The sequence below is a fragment of the Dromiciops gliroides genome, chromosome 6 (genome assembly GCF_019393635.1).
Source record: "Dromiciops gliroides isolate mDroGli1 chromosome 6, mDroGli1.pri, whole genome shotgun sequence".
NCBI lineage: Eukaryota > Metazoa > Chordata > Mammalia > Microbiotheria > Microbiotheriidae > Dromiciops > Dromiciops gliroides.
Genome location: NC_057866.1, coordinates 11411056 through 11436261, shown reverse-complemented (window position 1 = coordinate 11436261; position 25206 = coordinate 11411056). Strand labels below are relative to the sequence as shown.

The 25206-nt window shown below is 49.1% G+C and overlaps 2 protein-coding genes across 6 annotated transcripts in view; one reads left to right on the top strand and one right to left on the bottom strand.

Moving 5' to 3' along the window:
- The window catches only part of RTN3 (reticulon 3), a 55719-nt gene extending 42914 nt beyond the window's left edge, over window positions 1–12805 (top strand). For all 4 annotated transcript variants that reach the window (XM_043971707.1, XM_043971705.1, XM_043971704.1 and 1 more), the window contains 6 exons: window positions 6021–6228; window positions 7623–7761; window positions 8540–8609; window positions 9110–9156; window positions 9470–9528; window positions 10505–12805. In XM_043971707.1, coding sequence (XP_043827642.1) covers window positions 6021–6228; window positions 7623–7761; window positions 8540–8609; window positions 9110–9156; window positions 9470–9528; window positions 10505–10550 — 569 coding nt within the window. In that variant the 3' untranslated portion in view covers window positions 10551–12805. The remainder of the gene's footprint in view (window positions 1–6020; window positions 6229–7622; window positions 7762–8539; window positions 8610–9109; window positions 9157–9469; window positions 9529–10504) is intronic.
- A 599-nt stretch (window positions 12806–13404) lies between these two features.
- ZFTA (zinc finger translocation associated) lies at window positions 13405–24996 on the bottom strand. Of its 2 annotated transcripts, none has more exons than XM_043972704.1 (5): window positions 24879–24996; window positions 19693–20181; window positions 18455–18808; window positions 17402–17890; window positions 13405–17162 (listed from the first exon to the last, which is right to left on the bottom strand). In XM_043972704.1, the coding sequence occupies exons 1-5, from the start codon at window positions 24994–24996 to the stop codon at window positions 16672–16674; spliced, it is 1941 nt and encodes a 646-aa protein (XP_043828639.1). In that variant the 3' UTR covers window positions 13405–16671. The 2 variants fall into 2 exon arrangements, with proteins under 2 accessions (XP_043828639.1, XP_043828640.1); XM_043972705.1 differs by lacking the exon at window positions 24879–24996 and adding an exon at window positions 21884–22652 and having other exon boundaries at window positions 19693–20819.
- Between the last annotated feature and the right edge of the window lie 210 nt (window positions 24997–25206).

Genomic DNA, 25206 nt, shown 5'->3' with positions numbered 1-25206 from the left:
CATCACTGATAGATTATCTAAACCAGAGGTTTAGTAAACATCTTACCTTGTCAAAGTGATTTCTCTCTTAGTAATTTAGTTATGCCTCATGCATCAGAATTAACATTTTGTTAGCTGATTCAGCCTGTCAGCAAAGATAACCTGTGATTGTTCTGTATGTTCAGTACTTTTGATACTCTTGATTTCCAGTTTGCTTTATAATGCGCACACACAAGGGATAAAGTCTGGTCCTAACTTTAGTGTTCAAAGAAAGGACATTTCCATAGATAAAACTTTTCCTAATTGTCCTTTCTTTCTTCCTGTTAACTTAAAAAGAAAGAGAAGGGGCAGCTAGGTGGCACAGTGGATAGAGCACCGGCCCTGGAGTCAGGAGAACCTGAGTTCAAATCCGGCCTCAGACACTGAACACTTACTAGCTGTGTGACCCTAGGCAAGTCACTTAACCCCAATTGCCTCACTAAAAAAAAAAAAAGAAGAAGAAGAAAAAGAAAGGGAAAAAAAACTCCTTTAACAGACAAACAAAAAGAATTCACATAGTGGTCATATCCAAAATGTATTTGTCTTTCCCTTGTGTCTCTCACTTCTTTATCAGAAAACGGGTAACAGATTTCCTCGTAGGCCTCCTGGAGATGCGGTTGACCGTTTCTTTGATCAGAGTTCTTAAGTTTTTCTTTACAGTGGTGTTGTCCTTGTATCAGTTATTATTCTGGTTCTTAATTTACTCACGTTCATTTCATAATACTCGGTATTCTCTAATACTGTCTCTTTCATAATTTCTTCCACTACATTAATATACCACAATTTGTTCAGCCATTCCCCAGTTGTCCAGGAGTCAATGTAAGGCCCTCATTTATATTCTAATTCTTGTTTTTCCCTCTTTTATTTCCCCTTCAGTATCAGGAAGTTTGTCTTGCTTGTGACTCTTCCCTTCAGCTTGTTATCCCACATCTGACCTCCTACAAACTGGTTTCCCTTTTGAGTTTGATCTACTCCTGAAATAAGACACAGTTATCTGCTGACCACTTTTTGCTCCCTTTCCTCATGCTTCTTATTCTCATGAACTCTAATTAGGAAAAGTAGCAAGTTCACCTCCTTACTTTCTACGCTAGTGTATTATTCCTTTTACTCTTCCTTCCCTTTTTCCCTCTTAGAAATCCTCTGAACTGAAGCAGTCCACCCCCAGGAACTGTGTCTTATTAGATTATCTCTGTATCCTTTAAAATATGAAGATTCTGGAGGGACACTCATTTTTTCTTCACCATTAGAATATTAGTTCTACATTATGCTGTTGTTCTTTCTAGTTGCGCAAATAAATTTCCCTTTCTAGGTTTCTATTGACTCTGATGTTTTATATTTCAAAGTTCCTTGTTAGCTCTTTTTCTTCAGGAATACTCAAAGTCCTCTTCCAGTAAAGGTTCATGCTTTCCTTTCTGTAGGATTATAGTATTCTTGGTTATGTTAACCTTTTGCCTTTTGAAAATATTGTAGTTTTAGGAATATGATTTTAATAGAAGCTGCCATACCTCACGAGAGCCTGGCTGTAGTTTCTGGACTTGCTGGGTTGGTTTTTTGTTTGTGTTGTTGTTGTTGCGGGGGTGGCAGGGAGAGGCTGTTTTCTTTTATGTGGAATTTCCAGATTTTTGATATGACATTCCTAGATCTGGATAGTTTTCATTTATGATTTCTTGAAATACAGTGTCCAGACACTTTTAAAAATCATGGTTTCCATTTAAGAATCCAGTGATTCCTAAATGATTTCTCCTTGACCTGTTTTCCAGGTAATTTGTTTTTTTCTATCAGATATGTAATATTTTCTTCTATTTTCAGGGGTTTTTTTGGTTTTGTTTTAATACTTCTTGCTGTCTCTTGGAGTTGTTGTCTTGTTTGGTCTATTCTGATTTTCAGTGATTCCATTTCTTGATTTCCACTTTCTCTTCTAAGCCAATTATTCTTCCAGTTCTTTCCTCATGAGTTTTTGTTTCTCTTTTTATATCTTGTGTCATTTCTTTTAGATATTGTAATCCTTGTGAAAAATTCATTTTTTTTCCTTTGGAAAAGTTTTGCTTGCAGTTGTTATGGAGTTAGATTTGCAATAATTCTTTTCGGGAGGGGGTGAGGCAATTGGGGTTAAGTGACTTGCCCAGGGTCACACAGCTGGTAAGTGTTAAGTGTCTGAGGTCGGATTTGAACTCAGGTCCTCGCCAGTGCTCTCTATCCACTGTGCCCTAGATTTGTAATAATTCTTGATAATGGTGTGGGGTTTTTTTATTTACTCATTTCTGTAGCTTATTTGTTCCTAAATTGGGATTTAGTGCTAGGGCTAGGCTTCATCCCCTGATACTCTTTTGGGTCTGACTCTTGGGTCTTGTTCTGTGTCCCTTGAGTTCTTGCCAGGGTTAGGCTTGCACCCCCTTCCCCTCTTTGAGCACTGAATCTTGAAGGTACTCTCTGGCATACCAGGGGTTCTTAAAGCCCCCTGGGCCTGGACCTGAACTGTCTGTCTTAGTGTGAGTACTGTGGCATTGCTGCTCTAAGACATTATCCTGGGAACCCACTAATTTTGCTGCCTGCTGACACATAACCTTACAGGCAGCATGTCCCTGGCACCTTCTCTCTGGGCATATTCTTTCTCCCCCAATTTTTGGAACCTATTCCTTCCCTTTTTTATTAGACATTTTATTTAAAGCTTTTGAGTTCCAAATTCTATCCTTCTTTCCCCTACCCTCTTTCTGAAGTGGTAAGCAATCAGTTATAGGTTATACACCTGCAATTATGTAAAACATTTCCAAATTAGTAATTTTGAATAAGAAGACCCAAAGAAAAAGAAATGAAAGAAAGTGAAAAATAGCATGCTTCGGTCTGTGTTCAATATTGGTTCTTTCTTTGGAGGGGGATAGTATGGTTCATCATTGGTCCTTTGGAACTGTCTTGGATCATTGTATTGCTGAGAATAGCTAAGTCTAACAGTTCTTCATTGAACAATATTGCTCTTACTGTGTACAACATTGTCCTGGTTCCATTCATGTAAGTCTTTCCAGGTTTTTCTGAAATCATCCTGCTTGTCATTTCTTATAGCACAATAATATTCCACTACAATCATAGACACATAGCTTATTTATCCATTCCCCAATTGATGGGCATCCCTTTGATTTGCAATTCTTTTTTTTCTAAGTGGTATTTTATTTTCCAATTACATGTGACGATTATTTTCAACATTCATTTTTGTAAGATTCTGAGTTCCAATTTTTTCTCCCTCCCTCCCTGCCCTCCCCAAGACAACATGCATTCAGATATAGGTTACGTATACATACATGCATACGTATGTATGGAAATATATATATTTCCATATTAGTCATGTTGTAAAAGAAGAATCAGAACAAAAGGGGAAAACCACAAGAAAGAAAAAATAACAAAGTGAAAATAGTGGGGGGAAAAGTGAAAATATACTTTTGATCTGCATTCAGACTCCATCAGTTCTTTTTCTGGATGTGGAGAGCATTTTCCATCTTAAGTCTTTTGGAATTGTCTTGGATCATTGTATTGCTGAGAAGAGCTAAGTCTTTCACAATTAATCATCACAGTGTTGCTTTTACTATGTACAATGTTCTCCTGGTTCCGCTCACTTCACTCAGCATCAGTTCATGTAAGTCTGTCCAGGTTTTTCTGAAATCTGCCTGCTCATCATTTCTTATAGCACAATAATTTTTCATCACATACATGTACCACAACTTGTTTAGCCATTCCCCAAATGATTGGCATCCTCTCAATTTCCAATTCTTTGCCACCACAAAAAGAGCTGCTATAAATATTTTTGTACATGTGGATCCTTTTCCCTTTTTTATGATTTCTTTGGGATACAAACCTAGCAGTGGTATTGCTGTGTCAAAGGGTACGCACAGTTTTATAGCCCTTTGGGGATAGTTCCAAATTGCTCTCCAGAATGATTGGATCAGTTCCCAGCTCCACCAACAATGTATCAGTGTTCCAATTTTCCCATATCTTTCCCAACATTTATCATTTTAGCCAATATGATAGGTGTGAGGTAGTGCCTAAGAGTTGTTTTAATTTGCATTTCTTTATTCAAGTGATTTAGAGCATTTTTTCATATGGCTATAAGTAGTTTTAATTTCTTCATCTGAAAACTGCCTGTTCATTTGATTTACATTTCTTAACCAGTCTTGCTCTTTTCACTTTTGAGGTGCCCATCAGCTTCTGGCTGACTTTTTGTACAGTTATAGAATGGAAGAAGTCAGTTACTAGATAGATTTTAGGATAATGAGGAGATCAGTGAACCTTGTGTTTCAGTTTTTTTGTCAGAGTACTTGCATATTTTGATCGAATTCACTTTGTATGAATACAAAGGATTTTGTTTTATTTGCAATTAGAGATGTACATGCTAAGGAAACAGATATTAGGATCATGTAATAGAGTTGAGCGGAATAAGGAAACTGAGTTTTAGATTGTGATTTACCCACAGTGATAGTGCATACGAGAGCCAAGCTCAGAGGGATTGCCCAGGGTCACACAGCTAGTAAGTGTTAAGTGTCTGAGGCCGGATTTGAACTCAGGTCCTCCTGAATCCAGAGCCGGTGCTTTATCCACTGCACCACCTAGCTGCCCTGAGGGACTCTTAATTAGGGTTCTAGTTAATTTAAAGGTGTGACACTTTCTATTATTGTATTAATTAAATAAAAGCTTAAAGTACTAGTTCATTTTCAGTTTAGTGCTTCCTTTAATCCTAGATCTTAGGACAACTCTTCTTCCTTCATAATTCACCAAACCTCCACCATCCATTCCAAGGTTGAACTCTCTCTTTTAACAATCTTAATCAGTAGAGATTCACAGGCCTTTTCTGGGGTATAAACCCAGGTTGATTGATGTTCTTTGTTTCTTGTTTGGTTAAACTTACCTTCCTAAAATCTACTCGAAGCAACTATGAAGACAGTTTTCCCAAGTTCCTGTTCCCCCAAAATTCATAAATCAGTTGTTGTTGTTTTTTATTCAAAGTATCCTGTTCAGCTCCCCTCATTTCAGTGTAGTCGAGTTTATTTTGGATCTCTCTCCTTCCCCCAATACAAATTCATTCTTTTTGCATTTATGTACCCAAAGGTTCAATAAAAAAGACTGGGTTTCCCCCAAAGTTTCACTTCTCAACTTTTCACCAAGTATCATAACATTTGTTAATGCCGACCAAAAGAGAAGAAACCACTCCCAGTCTCGCATCTGTTGACCATAGTTTGTTTGTTTGTTTTCTTGACAGATATTAACCACCCATATTCCCCGTGGATGTACTTATCCACAAATTCCTGAAGGTTTTGGGGAATGATGTTAGAATACCTATTCCTAGTAATGCTGCACAAGCAATTAAAGTTACTCTCTATAGTCAGACATAAGTTGCCTGTCCTGGACATATTAGATTGGATTCTAAAATCCTCTTTGATATGTAATTTTTATGACACTTAAAAGACAGTGGCCCTCTCAATATAAGAATTAGCCACCTTTTCACCAGTGAAATACTAATGGAATAGTAATTGTCATGTCTAATGAAGGTAAAATTATTGTCATGTAATGCTTTTAAGACTCGAAGGGATTAAGCTTTGGAATACCGTAACATGCTGAATTATTCTGATTATATTTAAAACAACACATCCAGATGTGTTTATTACAAATTTTCCCTCCATGGAAAAATACTCTTCAGATAAACATTATTTGATGCTTTGTTGAATCCAAACTCAAAACTTAGACTTGAGGTTTTACTAAATTTTTATTTGCTTCATGGAAGTGCAGGTATTCCTAAAAGGCTGTATGCAAATGCCATCTTATTTTAGGTGCAGTTGGGGGAAACTCAGTGTTGGAAGGAACACTGCTTATTAAAGCCTTTTGTCTAATGAAACCCTTTTACAATAATGCCTTCTAATTTTGTCTATTAGGTGTCCTGGCTAGGAAAAGGACAAGCTAGAAGCAGACCCCATTGAGATATTTGATTATGTTCTTATAGCTTCTTCCTTTTCCTTTGGCAGTGCACGACCTCATCTTCTGGCGGGATGTCAAGAAGACTGGCCTTGTCTTTGGCACAACACTGATCATGCTACTCTCCCTAGCGGCTTTCAGTGTCATCAGTGTGGCTTCTTACCTCATCTTGGCCCTTCTCTCTGTCACCATCACCTTCAGGGTCTACAAGTCTGTCATCCAAGCTGTACAGAAGTCCGAAGAGGGACACCCATTCAAGTGAGTGGAAGAGTATTTTAAAGGAAATTCTGCAGCTCAAGGACAAGTGTGACAGTGCTCAAAACCTTAAGAGCCTGCACTGCAGCTTGGGGTGCTGCTCATAAGGAATTCCTTACAGAGCAAGGATTATCCAAGAAGGGGCACTTTGTAGAGGTTGTAGTTGTGGGCCAAAGAACCTTTGGGCTCCCACGTGAGGCAGAAACTGGCAGCTTGAAATATTGGAGCAGATGGGGTAACATACAGCTCCTGGCCTTCTAAAAGTTAGGCCTTGGAGCCCTCTAAACATCTTAATGCTTGGCACAAAGTATGGTATGTTAAGTGGCTGGAGAAGTAGGTGTTCTTGATTCCTCTCATAAGTTCTAGTAATGCTTTGATATTCATTCCCCTCTTCCTTTAGCTACATTTATATTAGAGGTCAAATTTTGGTAAAGCCACATGGATTGGCATATGTTTCTGGGATCCAGTTTCTGGCTACTCAGACTTTTTTTTTTTTTTTTGCAAATATAAGTGGTAGGGTTTCTAAAACTTTCCTGTTGAAAATCTCAACCCCCTCAAGTTAACCCTTACTTTGTGGAAAAGACATGGCAATTATTTTTATCATGTTTTAGAGAAAAGGGAACTTTCTCAAGTGAGAGAAAGATTTGTTCAGAGTTGCCCCAAAGATTTAATACTGCTGTTTCCTTTCATTTAAAGAAATAATTTTTACCTCTAACATGTTTTTTAGGATTGGGAAAAATGCAAGTTTAAAGAAGTAATTTTAGTATTTCTGTGCTAGTTCATTTTCCATACTACTTTTTTCTTCTTAAGAACATCATCTTGAATTTCTGTGGTGGGTTTTTTTATTTTGTTGCTAAATGCTCCAAATAGTTATTACCCCTAATTCTTTTTTTTTTTTTTTTTTGGTGGGGCAGTGAGGGTCAAGTGACTTGCCCAGGTTCACACAGCTAGTAAGTGTTAAGTGTCTGAGGCTGGATTTGAACTCAGGTCCTCCTGAATCCAGGGCCGGTGCTCTATCCACTGTGCCACCTAGCTGCCGCCCCCCCCCCCCAATTCTTTTGAGGCAAAAATTTACCTGTTTTACAAAAAAGAAAGTCAACTCAAAGGCTCCCAGTTATATCATAAGCCCATAACATCCATGAGAGTAGAGACCTAAGAGGGCCTGATTTATTCCCCATTCACTGGCCACCAAGGCTTGTGCTTCCTTGAAAGCATAGAGGAAGTCTTTCAGCTGGTTGGGTGGCTCCCCAGCTGTGACCTGAGATGAGGACATGCGCATAATGTAGAATGGGTAGGCTTGGGGAGATTCAGTGTTAGAAAGAAAATCCAAACTGATGAGTTTACGATGAATTTGGATTTTTGAGTCGTGTGTGATTCTTTTCTCTCTTTCCATTAAGGGCCTACCTGGATGTGGACATTGCTTTGTCCTCAGAAGCTTTCCATAACTATGTGAATGCCGCTATGGTGCACGTCAACAAGGCTCTCAAGCTCATCATCCGTCTCTTTCTGGTGGAAGATCTGGTGGATTCCTTAAAGGTTAGTTGGAGTTTAAGGGAGGAATAAGGATTCCGTGGGAAGAAAAGAAAGAGGAAGCTGAGTAGGCACTGAACTGAGCTCAGTCCTGACTGTGTCTGCAAAAGGAGGATTCCTGCTTTAAAATATATAGAGGTGGGGGCAGCTAGGTGACGCAGTGGATAAGCACTGGCCCTGGAGTCAGGAGGACCCAAGTTCAAATCTGGCCTCAGACACTTGACACTTAATAGCTGTGTGACCCTGGGCAAGTCACTTAACCCCAATTGCCTCACAAAAAAAATATAGAGATAGCCTGGAAGGAAGGAAAGGAGGAGGTAACTGGCAAGAATTAGGTTTAAATGTGGCTTTGGGGTAAGGGTTCTACAGAACCTTAGCAGCTCTGAAATTGAGTACCAGCTAAGAGACTTTAGAATTAGTTTGCAATGATTGATGGCAGGTGCTTACTTAAGGAGCACGGTCAATAAAAACCATTTTTAGGGGCAGCGAGGTAGCAAAGTAGATAAAGCACCAGCCCTGAATTCAGGAGGACCTGAGTTCAAATCCAGCCTCAGACACTTGCTAGCTGTGTGACCTTGGGCAAGTCACTTAACCCTCATTCCCTCTTCTCCCCCCCCCCCCAATTAAAAAATTAAATAAAAATAGGCCTCAGGCAGAGGTTTTGTGGCCCTTGAACTAGAGGGGAACAATATTAAAGATAGAGCTGGGGTGGGGGGGGGTGTCAAATGAATTGTATCCCCACCCTGGGATTGTGCCTCTAACAGTCTGACTGTGTCCTTTCTAGCTGGCTGTCTTCATGTGGCTGATGACGTACGTGGGTGCAGTTTTCAATGGGATTACCCTGCTGATTCTTGGTAAGGCCATGGTGCTGCTAGAATTCTTGGAAAGGGGCTAAAACTTCTGGGGAGGAGTGTTCCTCCTGTCTGTGCTGTGTATGTCATGTCTATTCAGAGTTATTGATATGTCATTTCCATTGGGACGGGAGCCCTTTGTTTTTGTCTTTGTAACCTCAGCACTTAGCACAGGGACTGGCATGTAGCAAGCGTGTCATAATAAATGTGTGCCAGTGGGCATGGAGGCTGGCCTGGTGCTGTCAGTTACTTAGATCCTTGCCTTTATTGTGCCATGTGGCCTTGGCCTGAGTGTCCTTGGCAGACTGTGGTTCCTGGTGTATGCTACTATTTTCCTCTATCTCCCTAAAGCTTGAATTACATTCTCAATTTATATTTTTTCCAAAAATTATTTCGAATCTGAAGTCAGAACTGTTTTCTTTCATTCAGATTTGAAAGGTCTGTACATTGCTTTGATTATGTCACACACTTACTCTTTACATAACATTGATTGTTTCTTACAGCTGAACTGCTGGTCTTCAGTGTTCCAATTGTCTATGAAAAGTATAAGGTAAGTAATTTCAGATAAAATATTATAGAAGAATGATGGATTTTAGTGTATTAGACTTTGAAATTTTGTTTCATACTTTGACCTTCATTATTTCCTATAGACATCTAGCAGGGCACTTGAGTAGACAGACCTGCTCTCTAGCTTAGTGTCTCAGTGAGTGAGGAACATCCAAAACACGTCTCTAAATCATGAGGAATTCACTGCTAGCTCTTCCTGTTGCCTAGGCAAAGAGAGTTACGTTAGGGGAGGGGTTGCTTAAAAGAGATTGATGTTCTGTCTGCTTTTACAACTGGACTGTCTTTCTTCCTTAAAGACACAGATTGACCATTATGTTGGCATTGCTCGTGAACAGACCAAGGCAGTTGTTGCAAAGTGAGTATTTTTTACTACTACAGTGTGAAAATTCTTCACGGCACATCTAAACTTCTTCCCCTGAAACATTCTAAAACATACTCTCCTGTGATAGGGCAGGGGCAACTAGATGGCTAAGTGGATGGATCAACAGGCCTGGAGTCAGAAAGACCTGAGTTCAAGTATGCGTGGGAGTCAAGCAATTGCGCGCGCTCGTGTGTGTGTGTGTGTGTGTGTGTGTGTGTGTGTGTGTGTGTTTGAGATGGGGCAGTGAGGCTTAAGTGACTTGCCCAGAGTCACACAGCTAGAAAGTGTCAAGTGTCTGAGTCCAAACTTGAACTCAGGTCCTCCTGAATCCAGGGCCGGTGCTTTATCCACTGTACCACCTAGCTACCACAGAAAGACCTTAGTTCAAATTTGGCCTCAGATACCAGCTGTGTGACCCTGGGCAAATCACTCAACGTGCATTTGCCTTAATCAACCAGAGAAGGAAATGGCAAACCACTAAAGTTATCTTTGCCAAGAGATATAATCCATGGGGTCATGAGTAGTTGGACACAAGTGAACAATAAACAGCATCGTAGTGCACTTTGGTATTTGAATGTTTTGGTTAAAGAGGATCTGTTGTTAATCTGCTTCAATTGTTTCTGACTTTGACCCCATTTGGGGTTTTCCTGGCAAAGATACTAGAGTGGTTTGCCATTTCTTCCCCCGGCTCATTTTATAGGTGAGAAAACTGAGGTAATCTGGGGTTTTATAATGTTGTGGAGAGCATGAGATTTTAAGTGGGAAAGACCCAGATTCAAATTCTGCCTCAACTCTGAATAGGTTTCTGACTCTGGTCGAGTTAAGTCAGCTGTGTGAGCCTGCCCTAGTATTTATCTGTATTGGTAGAGGAGGTTCCCACATCAAGGGAATCCCTGCCTTGATGAGATCACACGTCTTTCACCTAGCATCAGAGTCTTTTATTCTTCTTGTGTTTTTCTCCTTTCTATAGGATCCAAGCAAAACTGCCTGGTGTCGCTAAGAAAAAGGCTGAATAATAGCTCAGAATAGCTCGGAAACTGGAAATGCAACAGTTACTAAAAACCACCATTTAATAGTGATAACCATTGTTACTCGTACCTGTGAAAGGGGTGTGCTCGTTGTCAGCTTGAGCCTGCATTCCAAGTTTGTTTTTTTAATTCGGTGTTTTCCCCTCCCTCATCCTTGCCCTCAGTATCAAGCACCAGAACATTCTAGACTAAAAGCACTGATGTCTTAGAAGCCCCGAGAGTAAAAGAAAGACTCACATTAATAGGGGAAATCCACACTTAGTGCGGAGGGTGGTTTGCCTCTGGCTGGAGCTGCAGGAAGGTGTAAAGAGGAAGAAGCAAGATGCAGACCACCTCATTCCCACCTGCCGGTCTTTAGCAATCTCTCATCAGCCACTCATCTTTGTGTTTAAGTTAGAGAAGAGCAGCTTTTATTTTTGGCAAATTATTTTGGGACAGGAGTCCAGGTAGGAAAGGACTTTAGTAATTTTCACATCTTCTTGCTCTTTTCTACCTTTTTGACCTCATTTTTTGCTCCACTGTGGGAAAGGCTGACATATGTGGTCCCTGCTCTCCTTTGGCCACCTTCTCTCCAGTGGGACTTAAGTTCCATTTAATAACTTAGAAATAGGCATGATTTTCTCCCTATCTAATAAATTAGCAAGATATTGGTACTGGAGAATGGGCATTAGAAGGAAACCCAGAGAAGGGATCCTCATCAGCCTGCCGTTCTCTTCTCCTTAATCAGTTAAGAAACTCCATTTTATTCCTCTTCTGACACCAGTTCTGAGCTTTAGTCTGAAAATCCATTCCTATGGTGTGCTTTCCTCCCTCTCCCCAACCTGACTTCCAGTTTAATAAGGTTGTACTTTTCATATTATGAAATAAAAAGTCTGTAACTGCTGTACACTGCTGTAAACTTGTTAGAGAAAATAATCTGCATGTGGCCTCCTCAGTTGTTGTAATTCTATCTTGGTCCGGGGTGGGGGGAACATGCTAAGAGGAACTTGTGAAACATGACCCACCTCTTCCATCTCCTTTCTTTGCCCTGTTTGTCATATCTTCTCCACTGGGCTGTCCTCACATACCTTTCTCATCTTTGCCCCAAGGAGCAGTTTCCCTGAGCCGTACTAAAAAACGACCTCTGACCCCTAAAACAGGGGGTTTAGGTCGGTAGCATGGGTTTGGGAGGTGGAAATAAATGCCCCCCCCCCCTCCTTTTTTAATCAGAAGAACAAAATGCGGATTAGATCATAGACGTCCCGTTTTGTGGTTTACATGGAATCTAACCTTGTTTTGAGGGTAGCTTTGCATTTTGGAGGTTATATATTTTTATTTGAAAGGTTTTCTTCATTTTTATGGGGGAGAAGCGGAAAATGTGTCTTTTCAACATTTGCCTTGGCCTAAAATTGTCCCTCATGACACGGTGACTAAGCAGTTCCTAGCTGGGGCCTCTAGGGCCTGGGGTTCCTGAGGCAGGGCTGGTGAGGACCATAACTAGCCAGAGGACAAATGGCAAAAAGCAGTTAGCCCTAATTAGTGGGCCTAAGTCAGCTGCTGATATTAATGAGCACCTTGGTCTCTGCTAGAAGTGTCTCTCTCTTCCCTCCTGACCTTTTCTTCTTTGGATAGTAGGTTTGGGAAGCACTTGACTTCCAATAAGACATTGGTTGCTGAGTTTACGTGTGAGCTGCCAAAGGTGTTAACTAGTGAGCGTGGGAAATCTGGAGGGAGTTTTTTCTAGGCCCACAACTGCAGCTCAATAAAAAGTAGCCTCGGAAGAGTTCTCCCTTTCTTGAGAAACTCCTTTTTAGGGATTGTAGATGAGTAGTAGGAAGACTTTGGTGCTGGGCACTTAGAGACATCCTTGTCCCTCCCTGTTTATCCTATTCCTCTGCTCTCGTTCCTCTTCAGTCTGTTGTATCAAATGTGTCCGATCCTCCAGGGCACTGATGGCCATTGGGCTTCCCCCTCCAAAGGACCTCGTTCTGCCCCGGGAGCCTCCATGCCTTGCGCTTCTGTCTGTTCTGTTACTACTGCTGTGTTTTGATCATTGGACAGATCTTCGTGCCAGGCGGGTTTTGTTGTTGTTGTTTTTTTAAAGGAAAAAAACGTAGACAAAAGGTTACTAATGAAGCTCTGTGTGTGCGTGTATGTGCGTGCAACATAAACGACAGTAGCAGCCCTTCTAAGGAGCCTGCAGAATCGTGGTTCCTGTCAAACTGCAAATCGATGTGGTATTAATAAAAGAACAGAATGTCTGATTCTGGCTGACTCGATTCTTTGTCTCGACGGCTTGTTCCCCTTCGCCACAAACACAATTGTGATCCACAAAGCCCCAACCCAGATGCCTGGAGGTGCTGTGCTGTGTGCTGAAGATGGATGCCCCCTTGAGGGCTGAGAGCAGAAACTTCTCCCTGCTTCTTCCAAGGGCCTCTTGTGGTGTGGAGGGGCTATGAGCGTCAGCCCTGGTGACATCGTTGCACAGCTGGGAAAGCTTCCAGCCAAGTTTGTTGTCAGGTATCCCTAGTCATGCGTTTTCGGGCCCATCCATTCTGCTGCTGCTGCAGCGATGATCAGCAGAATGAAAAGAGGACACATTTCCCAGCACTTGGTTTGGCATCCAGTCTGGGCTAACTGTGAGAGAGGGTACTCTGGAGAAAAAAATGGAGACGTGGCGGGATGTGGTCACTGGTCACTATATAAAAGTAAGGAGGGAGCAGATAAACCCGGGTTCATTTCCCTCTCAGCCCTAACATCGTAACACCTACAAAGAAGAGATTTTAGAACTTCTGATTTCCTGTCGTACTCCATCTGTCCCATCCACTCAGCCACAAAAATAGCTAACAGAATCACATGACTCTAATTTTTAAAGAATTTATTCAACATACCTCTTTTACAAAACGTAGGTGGGTATAAAAAAAATTGATGCAAACAACTTTTCACAAATACGCATACAAATGTTTGGATAATGTCACTAAGTAGCAACATGGCATATAAATATATATTCAGAGTAACGTTTACATATTAGCCATAACAGCAAGCATACCGTTTTAAAAAATGTTCATAAAGACACATCAACTTCAGACCACTGAGGCAGAGTGTTGGGTTGGCATGCAGCACACCTCAGCGCCACCAGAGCACCAGGTCTCTGCCCACTTCCCCTAATGCTAGCTTCTGTCAAATGCAAATGGTACCACTTGGGGGAAGAAGCCTGGGACCTGACACCTATTTGAGAGCACTTGGGGCTGTCAGCGAAGCTGCCTCCCACCCCAGTGTGCCCTGTGCCCTCGGCGCAAAAGGCTTCTTAATCAGGCTCAGCCTGCTCTCCAGCCAGGCACAGCTGGGATGGGAGCTGGGTTTAGGGGACAGCAAAATCTGATGGTTGCTTTGATCTGCTGAACTCATTGGGTTGGCACCATGGAATTGGCTTAAGTGCTTTTGCTTTATTCAATTCCTGTCAGTCCCTAACTTCCCTGTTTCTTCACCTGTAAAAAGGAAGAGGGAGGCCCTAGATCATCATTAGTCTCTTCCAGCTCTAACACATTTAGGGATTCCATGAGTATTAAAGGAAAGGTACCATTTAATTTACTACTTAGGTAAGCAAGATATTTTTCAGAAAAAAAGATCTGAAATCTGGAGACATTTGTGATTCTTCCCTTTTTGAATAGGCCCAGATTATCAAACTCATGTTCTTAACTGGTAGAATAGATAGAATTTGAAATCTGAACATTCCAGGTCAGAATTTTTATAGAGTTGGAAGAGATCTCTAATGACAATCTTATCCATTCATAACAAAAGTACCACCACCACCCCATCCCCTTTGTCCTGGGGTAAAAGCGACCCCATTCAAGAGGACTCCTGACTGGGCACTTTGGGGAAAGGTTTGGCAGGGCAGGAGCAGCCTGTAAAGAACTCAGCCAACACCCACAGCGACGGGGTATCCTGGAAATGACCAGATTATAGTCCCTGAAACCTAGCCCCATCAAAGGTAGACTCTGGATCCAGGAAGAAAGGCTCAGTACCAGTTACATGATGAAGCCTCAGGCTTTGGGCAGGGCCCCTAGCTTTGCCCATCAACAGGCCTCCCCCACCCTGGACCTAGCAGGATAAGCTCTTCTGCTAATGGTTGTTTAGCAGTACAGTACTGGCTCAAGAACCCATCAATTAGCCCACCCCTCAACCTCTAAAGTGACAGCCCCTTCAGCTCCCTAAAGCCTCTCTGAAGATCAGAACCCAGGCCGAAGAAGCCCTTGTGGCAAGGGCTAGTCTCAGTCCTTGACATCTTAGGAACCCTTGGGGGAGCTATCCTGATCTCTTCCCACATCCACCCTCCCTCCATGGTCCAGAACTCTGCCTTCTTCCCCAAGCACCATGTAAAAAAGTCTCCCAGGTGCACCTCACAGCTTATCTCTGATACACGAATAATAATAAATAAAGACATTTGCACATAAGGGTGATGGCTCCCTCCCCCCCTCCCCCTTCATATAAAAGCATTAAATAGTTTTCCAAATAAAATAAAAAATAAGAGCCAAGGGCCTGATCTTGGGGCCACCTTTTCTCCACAGGAGAGAATGAATCGAAACACCCCAAACTTGGACCTGCCTGGATGATCATAAACCCCCACTCCCTAAAATATTCAGGCCCCAGCTACCCGGCCAGTTCTGCCAAAAATGTGATTACCCCTGCCACCAACCCTGGGGAGATGTAACAAGGGGCACGACTGCCACTTTCCCTGGGCTTGTAAGCAGAGGGTTATGTGGCATCGTCCTTAGCTTCCAGCTTCTCATAAATGACATGTCACTTTGGGCAGAATCATGAGATGGATGGGGCCCCAAAGGAAAGGGAAAGGGGTATTAAAAACAAAAAGTGCTAAAACTTTGAAACTGACGACCAGGGTCTCTGCCCCTCCTGCTCCCTCCTTGTTCCCAGAGACTCCCTGTTTGCCATCATAATACTGTCATGCTTAGGGCTGGGAAAACCCAACAGGAATGCAGAGGGGAGCAGGGTGGGGGGGAACCTGTGACACAAGACCCAGCTGGCATCCGAGGAGTCTGGCCTTGAGGAGAAGGGGGGCAGGGTTGGAAGATACCTAGTCAATGTCTTCACAAAACCCCTCCCATTATTACCCTCCTCGGGAAAGCCAGGCTCCCATCATTAGCCCACCCCAGTGCCCAGAATCGACTGGCAGTAGTGAGGCTGGGGGCTTGTACCACCACCTTCTGGGATGGGTCCTTTCTAGGTCATGTGCAATGAAGCAGAGCAATGGGGACCTTGGGCCAAGCCCCCATACTCCCTATGCTGAATGAAAGGGCTGGAGGGCAGAGGCTCTAATACTGAACGGTGGACAACGGACACCCATCTTGAAAGGGGAGGTCAGGCCTGGGCTACCCCAGGATCTCCATCCCGAGGCTTTCTGGAGTCTGCATTCCTAGCCCAACCTCTTTCCTGCACTGGACGGTGGGAAGTCAGGGCCAGGCACATTCACTGGGACTCGTGCCTAATCCCAGGACGCAGTTCACATTCCTAAAACCGCTCAGGGAAAGAGCCAGAAGACAAGGCAATGAGGAAGTGGGGGTGACGGGGAGGCCGAGCAACCTGGGGCCCTGCCGCATGGCGTCGGGACAGCCTCCTCCCACTCTCAACCCCTCAGGCAGCTCCGAGGCAGGGGCCCTTGGAGCTCTGCCCTGCAGCTCGCCCCACTGTAGCTCCCGGCCCTGCGGGGTGGACCAGCTGGGGCCTGAAACAAAGGCTTCTCTAGCGCCCGCTCCTTAGTTCTCTCTGGTCCAAAGAGAAAGGACCCATCTGGGATGGAGAGAACGCCAACAGCTCGGGAAAATCGCGGCCCTGGTCGGTAGAAAGAGGGGAGCACAGAGGCGATGGTTGGGGGACGAGGAAGGGAAGCCAGGGCGGACACGGAGGTAAACACTAGAAAGCAAAGGAGCCCCTGACAGGGTGGGGGCAGCAAGTAGGGGCCAGGCGGGGCTGCCCCGGGAAGACTGGCCTCCCGGCGGGGGCTGGACCTCCCCAGAGGGTTCAGGTTTTTACTGGGGGAGGAAGACCGAGGTGGAGGGGGGGCCCGAGGGGCATCCCGGCCGGCTCCCCCGCGCCGAGCCCGGCCCGCCCGCCGCTATGCCCGGCACACGGCGCCGGGCTGGACGTCCCCGTCCGGGCCCCCCGGAGGGGGCGCGGGCGGCCCGAAGCTCCCGTGGCCGTAGCAGCGCAGGGCCGCCTCCTCGTAGGCCTCCAGGATGGTCTTGCGCTCCTCGGCCGTGAAGTCCATGGAGAAGGGGTGCACCTGCAGAATGTGGCGCTTGATGGTGCTGACTTTGAGCGTGGCCAGCGCACCCCCGCACACCATGCACACCAGGCCGCGCCGCCGGCCGTCGTAGTCCATCAGGTACTCGCCCCGCCAGCGCGGCTGGTAGTTGCGCCGCTGCTCCCGGCTGCGCGGGGGCGGCGGCGGCGGGGGCAGAGGGGGCGGCGGCGGGGGCGGAGCAGGGGGAGCGCTGCTAGCCGGCTGCTCCCTGGCCTCGGCCTCTTCTTCCTCTCCGTCTTCTCCCTCCTCCTCCTCCGGCCTCCTAGCGCTGCCATCTTCCTCTGCAGAGGGCGAGCAGTCGGCTGCGGAAGGGAGCCAGGGGCAGGAATGGGAGCCGAGCCCACCCAGGGCCCTCACCCAATCCTTAGCGCCAGCGCACCCCTTCTTGTCCAGGCCTTCTTCCTCTGCCCCCCCCCCCCGGCGCCTTCCCTCCTCCCTCATCAGTTCCTCTCCCCTGGGTCTCCCGCCCCCAATTCTCCCTTTCTCGCCCCGCCTTTTCTCCTCTAGTCTCCCCTCCTTGGAACCCTGGCCTCGAGCTCACCCCACTCTCCCTCCTCCTCTTCTTCCTCGGGCTCCTCCTCGGCCCCCTGTTCCGGCTCTTCCTCCTCCTCTTCCCTCTCGCCCCGGGTGTCCGGGGTCTCGGGGAAGGGCAGCCCCAAAGCCAGCAGGTGCGTGGCCTTCCGGCTCCACTCCTGGGCTATGAGGGCCTTGACGGGCCCACTGAGGCCCGTGGAGCCCGGGTGCCGCTGGCGAATATGCCGCTTGATGGTGCTCATCTTGAGCGTGGCCAGCGCGCCCCCGCACACCATGCACACCAGGCCCCGGCGGCCCCCGTCATACTCCATCAGGTACTCCAGGCGCCAGCGCTCCTGGTAGTAGCGCCGATGATCTCGGCCCCGGGGCAGGCCGCTCGACGCCCCCGCCGCCGCCCTAGGGGCCCCAGGGGCCGAGGGAGCGGGCTCCAGGGAAGAGGGGGCCCCGGCTGGAGGCTGGGCTTTTCGGGTCAGGTCTTGAGGGCCGAGGTCGTCGTCTGTGGAGGGACAGGAGGGGATGGGGCTTAGTTTTGTGGCCTCGGTCCCAGTCCATTGAGGGGACCCTTTAAAGCCGCCTCCCAAGTCCCCATCGAGGGCCCAGAAAAGTAAAGTGACTTGCCCAAGGTCACAGTTAGACATGGATTCTAGATCTAGAAAGTTTAGTGATGACAGCCGGTACGAGCGAGGGCGGGGACTGGTTCATCCCTGTATTGAGGTCCCTGTGCCTAGCACACAGGAAGGGCCTAATAAATGCTTTTTTGAATTGAATCGCATCGAATTTCCTTATCTGACAGAAGCCCAGGCCCATCTGGGCTCCCACCCTCAGATAACCCCAGGTGTCCTGCCCTCCAGTTCCAATTCCTGTCTCCAGCGCCACACTATACCACACCACCCAAGTGTCAGGCGTCCTAGCCGCGAACCTTCAGCTGATGGCCCGTGCGTGGAGAAGTCCCGGGAGAACCAGCCTCCCCAGTCCTGCCCGAGGGCTCCTCTCCCCGCACCCCCCCCCCCACCAGGATGGCCTGGGGGGGCCATCCCCACCATCCCCGCGGGCCTCACACCTGGTGGAGGTGGGGCTGGCCCCGCAGCCGGGGTACCCCAAGCCTGCAGCAGGGCGCTGCGCTGCGGGCCCGTGAGCCCCAGGGAGCCGGGGTGCGCCTCCAGGACGTGCGCCCGGATGTCATCCAGATGGAGGCTGGGTAAGGCCCGGCCGCAGGCCATGCACACCAGCCGGTTGCCCCGCGGGTCGTAGTCCATGAGGAACTCGGCCCGAAACCAGCTTTGTAGAGACTCTTTCAGACGCCGCTCGAGGCTCCGCGGAGCCCCCAGGCCGCTGCTTCCCCCAGGCCGCCGGGGAGCTGAAGGGCCCCCGCGCCTCCGGCGCCGGCCACCCCCGCTGCCAGAGGAGGGTCGGCCTGGAACAAGGGGGAGAAGAAACTGACAGGGTGGGGGACCGATTTTCGTCCCGCCCCCATCGCCCCAGTCCGCCCCCCCCCTTCAGAGGGCTTGGGGCTCAGAATCGGAAGGAACCCTGGGGCCCGAGTCCAGCCTCCGCCCTCAGCAGATCCGGGGGCCCAAGCAGGGCACGGGGTTTGGTCAGAGCCGGGATGATAACCCGCTCCTCCCAGTCCAAATCCAGCCCCCCCTCCCTTCATTGCAGGCCTTTGACAACCTCTAACCTCCACCTCCCTCTCCCCTTCCGTTCCCCACCTCTCCTCACTCCCTTAGCTTCACCCTAACTCCCTCATCCCACTCCGCCCCCATTCTAATTTTCCCCAATTTTCTCTAATTTCTTAGACAACCAGGTTCCATTGCCCCTCTCCCAACTAGCCACATTTAATCAACTCCTTCAGCTTCCTTAATTATTCCCTTATCCTCTCCAGAGGTGAGGGCACACACCCAGGCTCCAGAATCTAGGATCTCAGTTCAGATCCCAGGTCTACTAGATACTGTGTGACCTTAGTCAAGTCTTTTCCTCCCTGGGTTCTGGCTTTCCCCTCTGCAAAATGCAGGGCTTGGATATGTCCTCTACAGCTTACTATCTTCCCCTCCCCATCCCTAAGGTCCCACCGACAAACGTCTTCCAAAATGTCAGCTGGGAAAGATCTAATCTACCACTCCCTCCTTTCTCAGAAGAGGAAACTGAGGTCCGAAGGGGTTTAGCCACATGTCACATGTGTTAGGGATGCACAGAGGACCCCCCTGGTCCTGAGCTCCTTTCACTTCTCCCCCTTCCTCTCCCCTCATCCTCTTTGCCCCTTCCTCTTCTCCATCTCCCCCCTCCCGGCTCAGCCTTTACCTGTGCTCTTGGGCGGGCAAACTGGGAGGGCAGCAGGGGCTTCCTCCTCCTCTTCTTCCTCTTCTTCCTCTTCCTCCTCCTCCTCAGCCCCCTGGGCCCCCAGCCCCTCAGCCTCCCCACAGGCCCCCAGCCCCAGGTGGGCATCCCAGCTGCTGCTGATGACCTCCTTCTCTCGGGGGCTCCAGTGCAAGGAGTAGGGGTGCTTCTGGCGGATGTGCCTCTTGATGGTGCTGAGCTTGAGCGTGGCTAGAGAGCTGCCACACACCATGCACACCATCCCGTGCCGGGCCGGGTTGAAGTCCATCAGGTATTCCAACCGCCAGTGGTCATGGTAGTACCGACGATGGTCTCGGCCTGGGATCCGGCTCTTGCCAGGCCGGGAGGCCCGGGCCTCACAGTGGTCCGAGTACTTCCGGCCAGAGGGAGGGCCCCTGCTCCTGGGGGAAGGGAGGGACCCCAAGGCACCAGCCTCTGGCTTCAGCTCTTGCCCTAGGAGGGGAGGGAGGCACAGCATATGTGGGTTTCTCCCACAGTTCAAAGAGAACCCAAGTACTACTCCCTGGTCCTAGAAAGGGAATGAAGGGGTGGAGTGGGGTTGGGGCGAGGGGAAGCAGAAGGAGGGAATGGATAGCAGAGATGAATGGGACCTGGAGCTAATCTGTCTAATCTGGAGAAGAGAACGGGAAACCACGACAGTATCTGCCATGAAACCCCACGGACGGTACAAAAGGGCAGGACATCAGAAGAGGCTCCTCAGGCCCAGGGCCTGGACTGCTACAGTCCATAGGCTCATAAGGGTTGGACTAGACTGAATGATTGAACAGCAACAATCTTACCTGGACATGATGGAGCTTTTGGCCTGTTGTCTCTGCCCCTCCAACCCCCATGGGACTATGATCTCTTTGTCTTTCTTTGTAACCCTCAAGCTTGGCTCAGTGCCCGGCACTCAGTAGGTGCTTAATAAATGTTTACTGAGTGAAACTTTCTGAACCACAGTCATTTGCCCAAGGTAATACAGAAGAAATCAGTGGCAAAATCGAAATTTGAACCCAATTCTTCTGACTCCAAATACAGAGTTCTTTTCCTTTGCAGACCTAGAGGTTCTAGTGAGGTCTCAGGGAAGATGACTATAGGAGTGATAGGCATATAAAGAAAAGCAATAAAGGCACCGTTTCTTTAAGAAGGAGTAGAAACAAAAGGATATTAGGAGAGAGTAGAATTAGGTTTCTGTCCCTTTAAGAGGGAAGGACCTTCACAAAATAAGCCAGAAGCTTTAGGAAGAGGGCCCACCAGGGGATAGGAGAGTCCGGCAGTGCCTTGGAACATGGGATGTCAGAGCTGGGGAGGGCCTTGGAACATGGGATGTCAGAACTAGAGGAGCCTCGGAATAGAGAATGGCCAGGCTGCAATTCTTTCAGAGAGGGCAGGAGTTCTGGCCAAGACCATACTGGTGACAAAATTCAAACCCGGGCCTTCTGATCCCTGATCCAGAGCACAACAGCACAGCTGCCTCTTCTTTGGGGTCAGGCCTTGACTTCAAATCCACCCCCAAGCTCCTGGGACAGGCAGCACTCTAGGAAGAAGCAAGAACTTCTCTGGGGACACCCCCCACACACACACACACACCCCTCCAGGCAGACTGGGAAGAACCCAAGGAGCCAGGAAGGTGGAAGGGGGGGCCAGGCCCAGGCTGTAGAAAGCTGCCCCACCCTCACCCCACTTCCCAACCCTGAGGGGCCAGCCCTAGCAGGTCGGGTGTGGGAGTCTGTCTCTCTTTTTCTTGGGTTAAGCCTGGTAAGGGAACAGAGCGTCCTTTTGGAGTGGCCTCATCCCAGGCCAACTCAAACAGTGCTCCCAATGACCTGGTCCTGCTGGCAGAGTCTGCCCTACCCCCCTCTTCCCCCCATTATTTCCTGCCCTCCACTCTAAAGTGGGGGCCCAGGGACCTGGGTCTGGGAGGCCTGGTAGCAGAAAGAACTGTACACTGGGAAAGAAAAACCAGGGGCCAAGTTTGAACTATAAAAACGCCCCTCCCCATCAACCACTGCCCAATGCAAATGAGCAGGGGAAACTGGGCCAATCCAGCACTTGTCCCAGGCCCAGCTTCCAGGCCTGGGTGGGGCCCTCAGGAACATCCTAGCAGAGGGTCCCTGGAGGAGAGGGAGGAGGAAATCAGGGAGGGAGCTTCTACCTTGCTCAATAAACACTTAGCAGAGCCAGACTGGGATACAGAGAAGAGAGGCTCCTTCTCTCCCTTTAGTGGAAAAAACTCAATTTGAATTCCAAGCAGGGGGCCCTTTGCCCTTCAGAAGAAGGCCAGTGGCCCGGGGGCTGCTGGGACATGGGCCTCCTGCACTGGATTGGGGTCCACAGAGCTGCTTTGTGTCACCTTCCCTTCCCCTGCCTCCAGGCCTGGGATTGCCTTGCTTTTCTCTTGGTAGCCCCCTCAGTCAGCACAGTAGGACCTTACTAAACGCCTGCTGATTGCCTTTAGTCCCTACCCCGCCCCTGCCCCGGGGCTTCATCTGTAAAACGAAGGGGGCAGACTAGGTGAGAGGAAGCCCAGCAGTCAGGAGTCATGGTCTCCAATGCTGGCTTGACAGCTCTGTGTAAACTAGGCCGGTCAGTCAGGCGCTTGCCTCGGTTTCCCTCCTCTTTCCAACAGGGATAATAATAACACTGGCACTCTCAGCCTTCTCCCGGTTGCTGTGAAGAGGCTCTGGGAATCTTAAGGTGCCATCTCTAATTAGAAATCCCGCCTGGCTACTGAAAGTCCCTTCATGTTCCCAGGAAAGAACAAAAGAGAGGGAGCCACTAGACACTGGGATGGAGCTGGCCCTTTAAGTCAGCCGGGCAACTTACCACATCTTAAAGGCGCCTGCATCCCAGGCACAAGTGCCTATCAGGCAGTGCCCAGCAGCACTCCTCAGATGGTGGGGGCTGTCTTTGCCCCTCTAAGAACAAAGGGCCCTGTCGGTCCCCCCCCCCCTCCCAGACATCCCGCAAGGCCACCTTCCCTCTCTGCGCTAGCCGGCCCTTCCCTGCCCTTCCCCCCCCCTCCCCTTAGCGCTAGGAAACTGGTCCTGGGTCTCTTTGTATGACTGGTCAGGAGCTGGGAGCCGGCTCCCAGGGCAACCAATCCAACCCCTTCGGTTCACAGAGGTGAGAAGGGGAGCAGAAAGACTTGCCCAGGTTCTGACAGGTTGGGGAGCTGCGATTCAAACTCATATCTTCTGGGTTCCAAATGCAAAAAAACCAAGGGGAGGGCTGGTTTAGGAGGCCCTAGGTTCAAATCCGGCTCCCTCTAGCTTCTGGACCTTAGTCAAGTCCCTTCTTCTCTCAGGGCCTGTTTCCTCTTCTGTAAAATGAGGGGACTGGAATATATGACCTCCAAGGTCCCTTCCTGCCCCAAACGACTGGGGTCTTACTTTAAACAAAGGAGAATGTACTGTTCCTTTAAGAGGGGAAGGGCTTTGTCTCTTTAAATAACAAGGGTGGGGATGGGCAGTTCCTTTAATAGGTAGGGTCCCGGAGCAGCCTAATCCGGTGGGGCCCCTAATTTCCCATTGGTTTGGGGGCTCTCGGACTGGGGGGGTGGTCTGAGCTCCCCACTCTTTTTTGCCGGAATGTTGGTCTGTTAGAGGGAACAGATTTTTCTCAGGCTGCTAAGGAATTGTCTCTGGGTCTGGAATGAGTCAAAGGGCAGCCATCCTGCCCAACCCCCTCATTTTACAGGTAAAGAAACTGAGGCTGAGAGAGGGGTCTCGTGCTTGGCCAAGATCATCCCGGTGGCACATTTGAACTCAGAGTCTGGGACTCCAAGTTCTACCATCTCCCCTACGCCATGAATTCATAGCCATGGGATTAGAGAGGTGGAGGAGACCTTAGAGACCTAGTTCAACTCTCCCATTTTGCAGATTGGGAAACAGCCCCAGAGAGGGGAAAGGCTGAATCTATATGAATTGGTAGGTACTGTGGATAAGGGAGACAGGCACCAGCCGGCAGCGGAGGGGCAGATGCAGAAGCATTAGGGACCCTGGAAACCATCCTAGTCAATCCACCTCATTTTACAAAGGAGGAAACTGAGGCTCAGGGAGGGAGGGAGCTGCCCAAGATCAAAGGGGAGCTGAGTGCAGAGCCACAATCTTCGTCCCGTAGGCCCAGTGTTCTTTGCACTGTCACTTCGAGGGAAACTCCATCCCATGAAAATAAAACCTCTTCCCTGGCCCAGGAAACATCGGAGCTTGCAAAAGGAGGCTGTGCTTTCGGCTGATAGTAAGATCAGTGGGTTTGGATTCAGGCCACTTGGGACAGTGGGCAGAGCGGCAGGGCCTGGAGTCAGTAAGCCCCGAGTTCAAATCCAGCCTCAGACACTCCCTTGCTGGGTGACCCCGGCAAGTCGCTTCACAGCTGCCTGCCTCAGTTTCCTCAACTGTAAAATGGGGGTCATAATCGCACCTACCTCATAGGGTGAGGATCAAATGAAATAGTATACTGCTTAGCACAGTGCCAGGCATGTAATAAATGCTTATTCCCTTCCCTTTGGGCCTCAGTTTCTTCATCTGTAAAGAGGGGAGATTGGACTGAATAGTCTCTAAATTCCTCCCCTCTCTGGGCCTCGGTTTTCTTGGGGGAAGATTGGCAGAGGCCCCCCCCCAAACCCTGTGATCCCTGGACAAGTCTCTTCCCCTCTGCCAAATGAGGGAATTCGATTAGGCTTTTGAAGGGGCCCCTTCCCCTTCTGCAGGCGGAGTCTCTCGGGCGGCCTGTCTCTTTAAGGAAGGGTCCCTCTCCCGCAAAAAAGGAGGGCGCCTGCCCCTTTAAGAACAGCTGAGCGCAGCTCCTGAGGTCGGAGCTGGAGGAGGATGGAGATCGGGTCTGGGGGCGCCCAGAGAGGCCGCGGGCCGTCAGAGGCGGAGGAAAGGGGGGGGCAGGGATGGGGTCCGTGGGGGACTCAGCTCGCCCGGGGCGTGCGGAGTAGGGGGCCCGTCCCGCGTTGGGGGCCCTGGGCCGGGGGCCCGCTCCCCGACTCCTCCCCCGCTCCCCGGCTGCAGCTGTTGTCCGAGCCCGCCAGGGGGCGCCCCGCCAGCCCCCTCCCCCGCTTTGTTCGGCGGCCGCGAGGGCCCGGGGGCCGCGGCACCCCCCGCCCCGCCCCCACCCCACTCCCCACCGGGTTGTCCGCTCACCTCCGGCCTCCTGGTCCTCGGGGCCCGGGGCCCGCGGGGGGCGCCGGCCGCGGGGGGCTCCGGGCCCGCCGCCGCCGCCGCCGCCGCTCCGGCTCCGCGGGTCCCCGCCGGGCTCCATGGGCTGCGGTGCGCGCCGCGGGCGGCCCTCCGGGCGCGGGCTGCTCGCCGGGCCCGGCGCCGGGGACACCTCCTCCGCTCGGGCGGCGGCGGGGGCGGCGGCGGCGGCGGCGGCCGGGGGGCTCGCTCGCTGCTCGGCGGCCGGCGCGGGCTGGAGCCGGGGTGGGGATTCCTGCCTGGGGCCCCTGGGGCTCCTTGGAAGGCTCCTGGG

Excerpts from the sequence above, each read along its gene's own strand:
- ZFTA (XM_043972704.1), bottom strand. The coding sequence starts at position 24,996 with ATGGAGCCCGGCGGGGACCCGCGGAGCCGGAGCGGCGGCGGCGGCGGC. Across the intron at positions 18,809-19,692 it reads TTGCCCGCCCAAGAGCACAG|GCCGACCCTCCTCTGGCAGC; the intron begins GTAAAGGCTGAG and ends CCCTTGTTCCAG. Across the intron at positions 17,163-17,401 it reads AGAGGAGGAGGGAGAGTGGG|CCGACTGCTCGCCCTCTGCA; the intron begins GTGAGCTCGAGG and ends TCCCTTCCGCAG.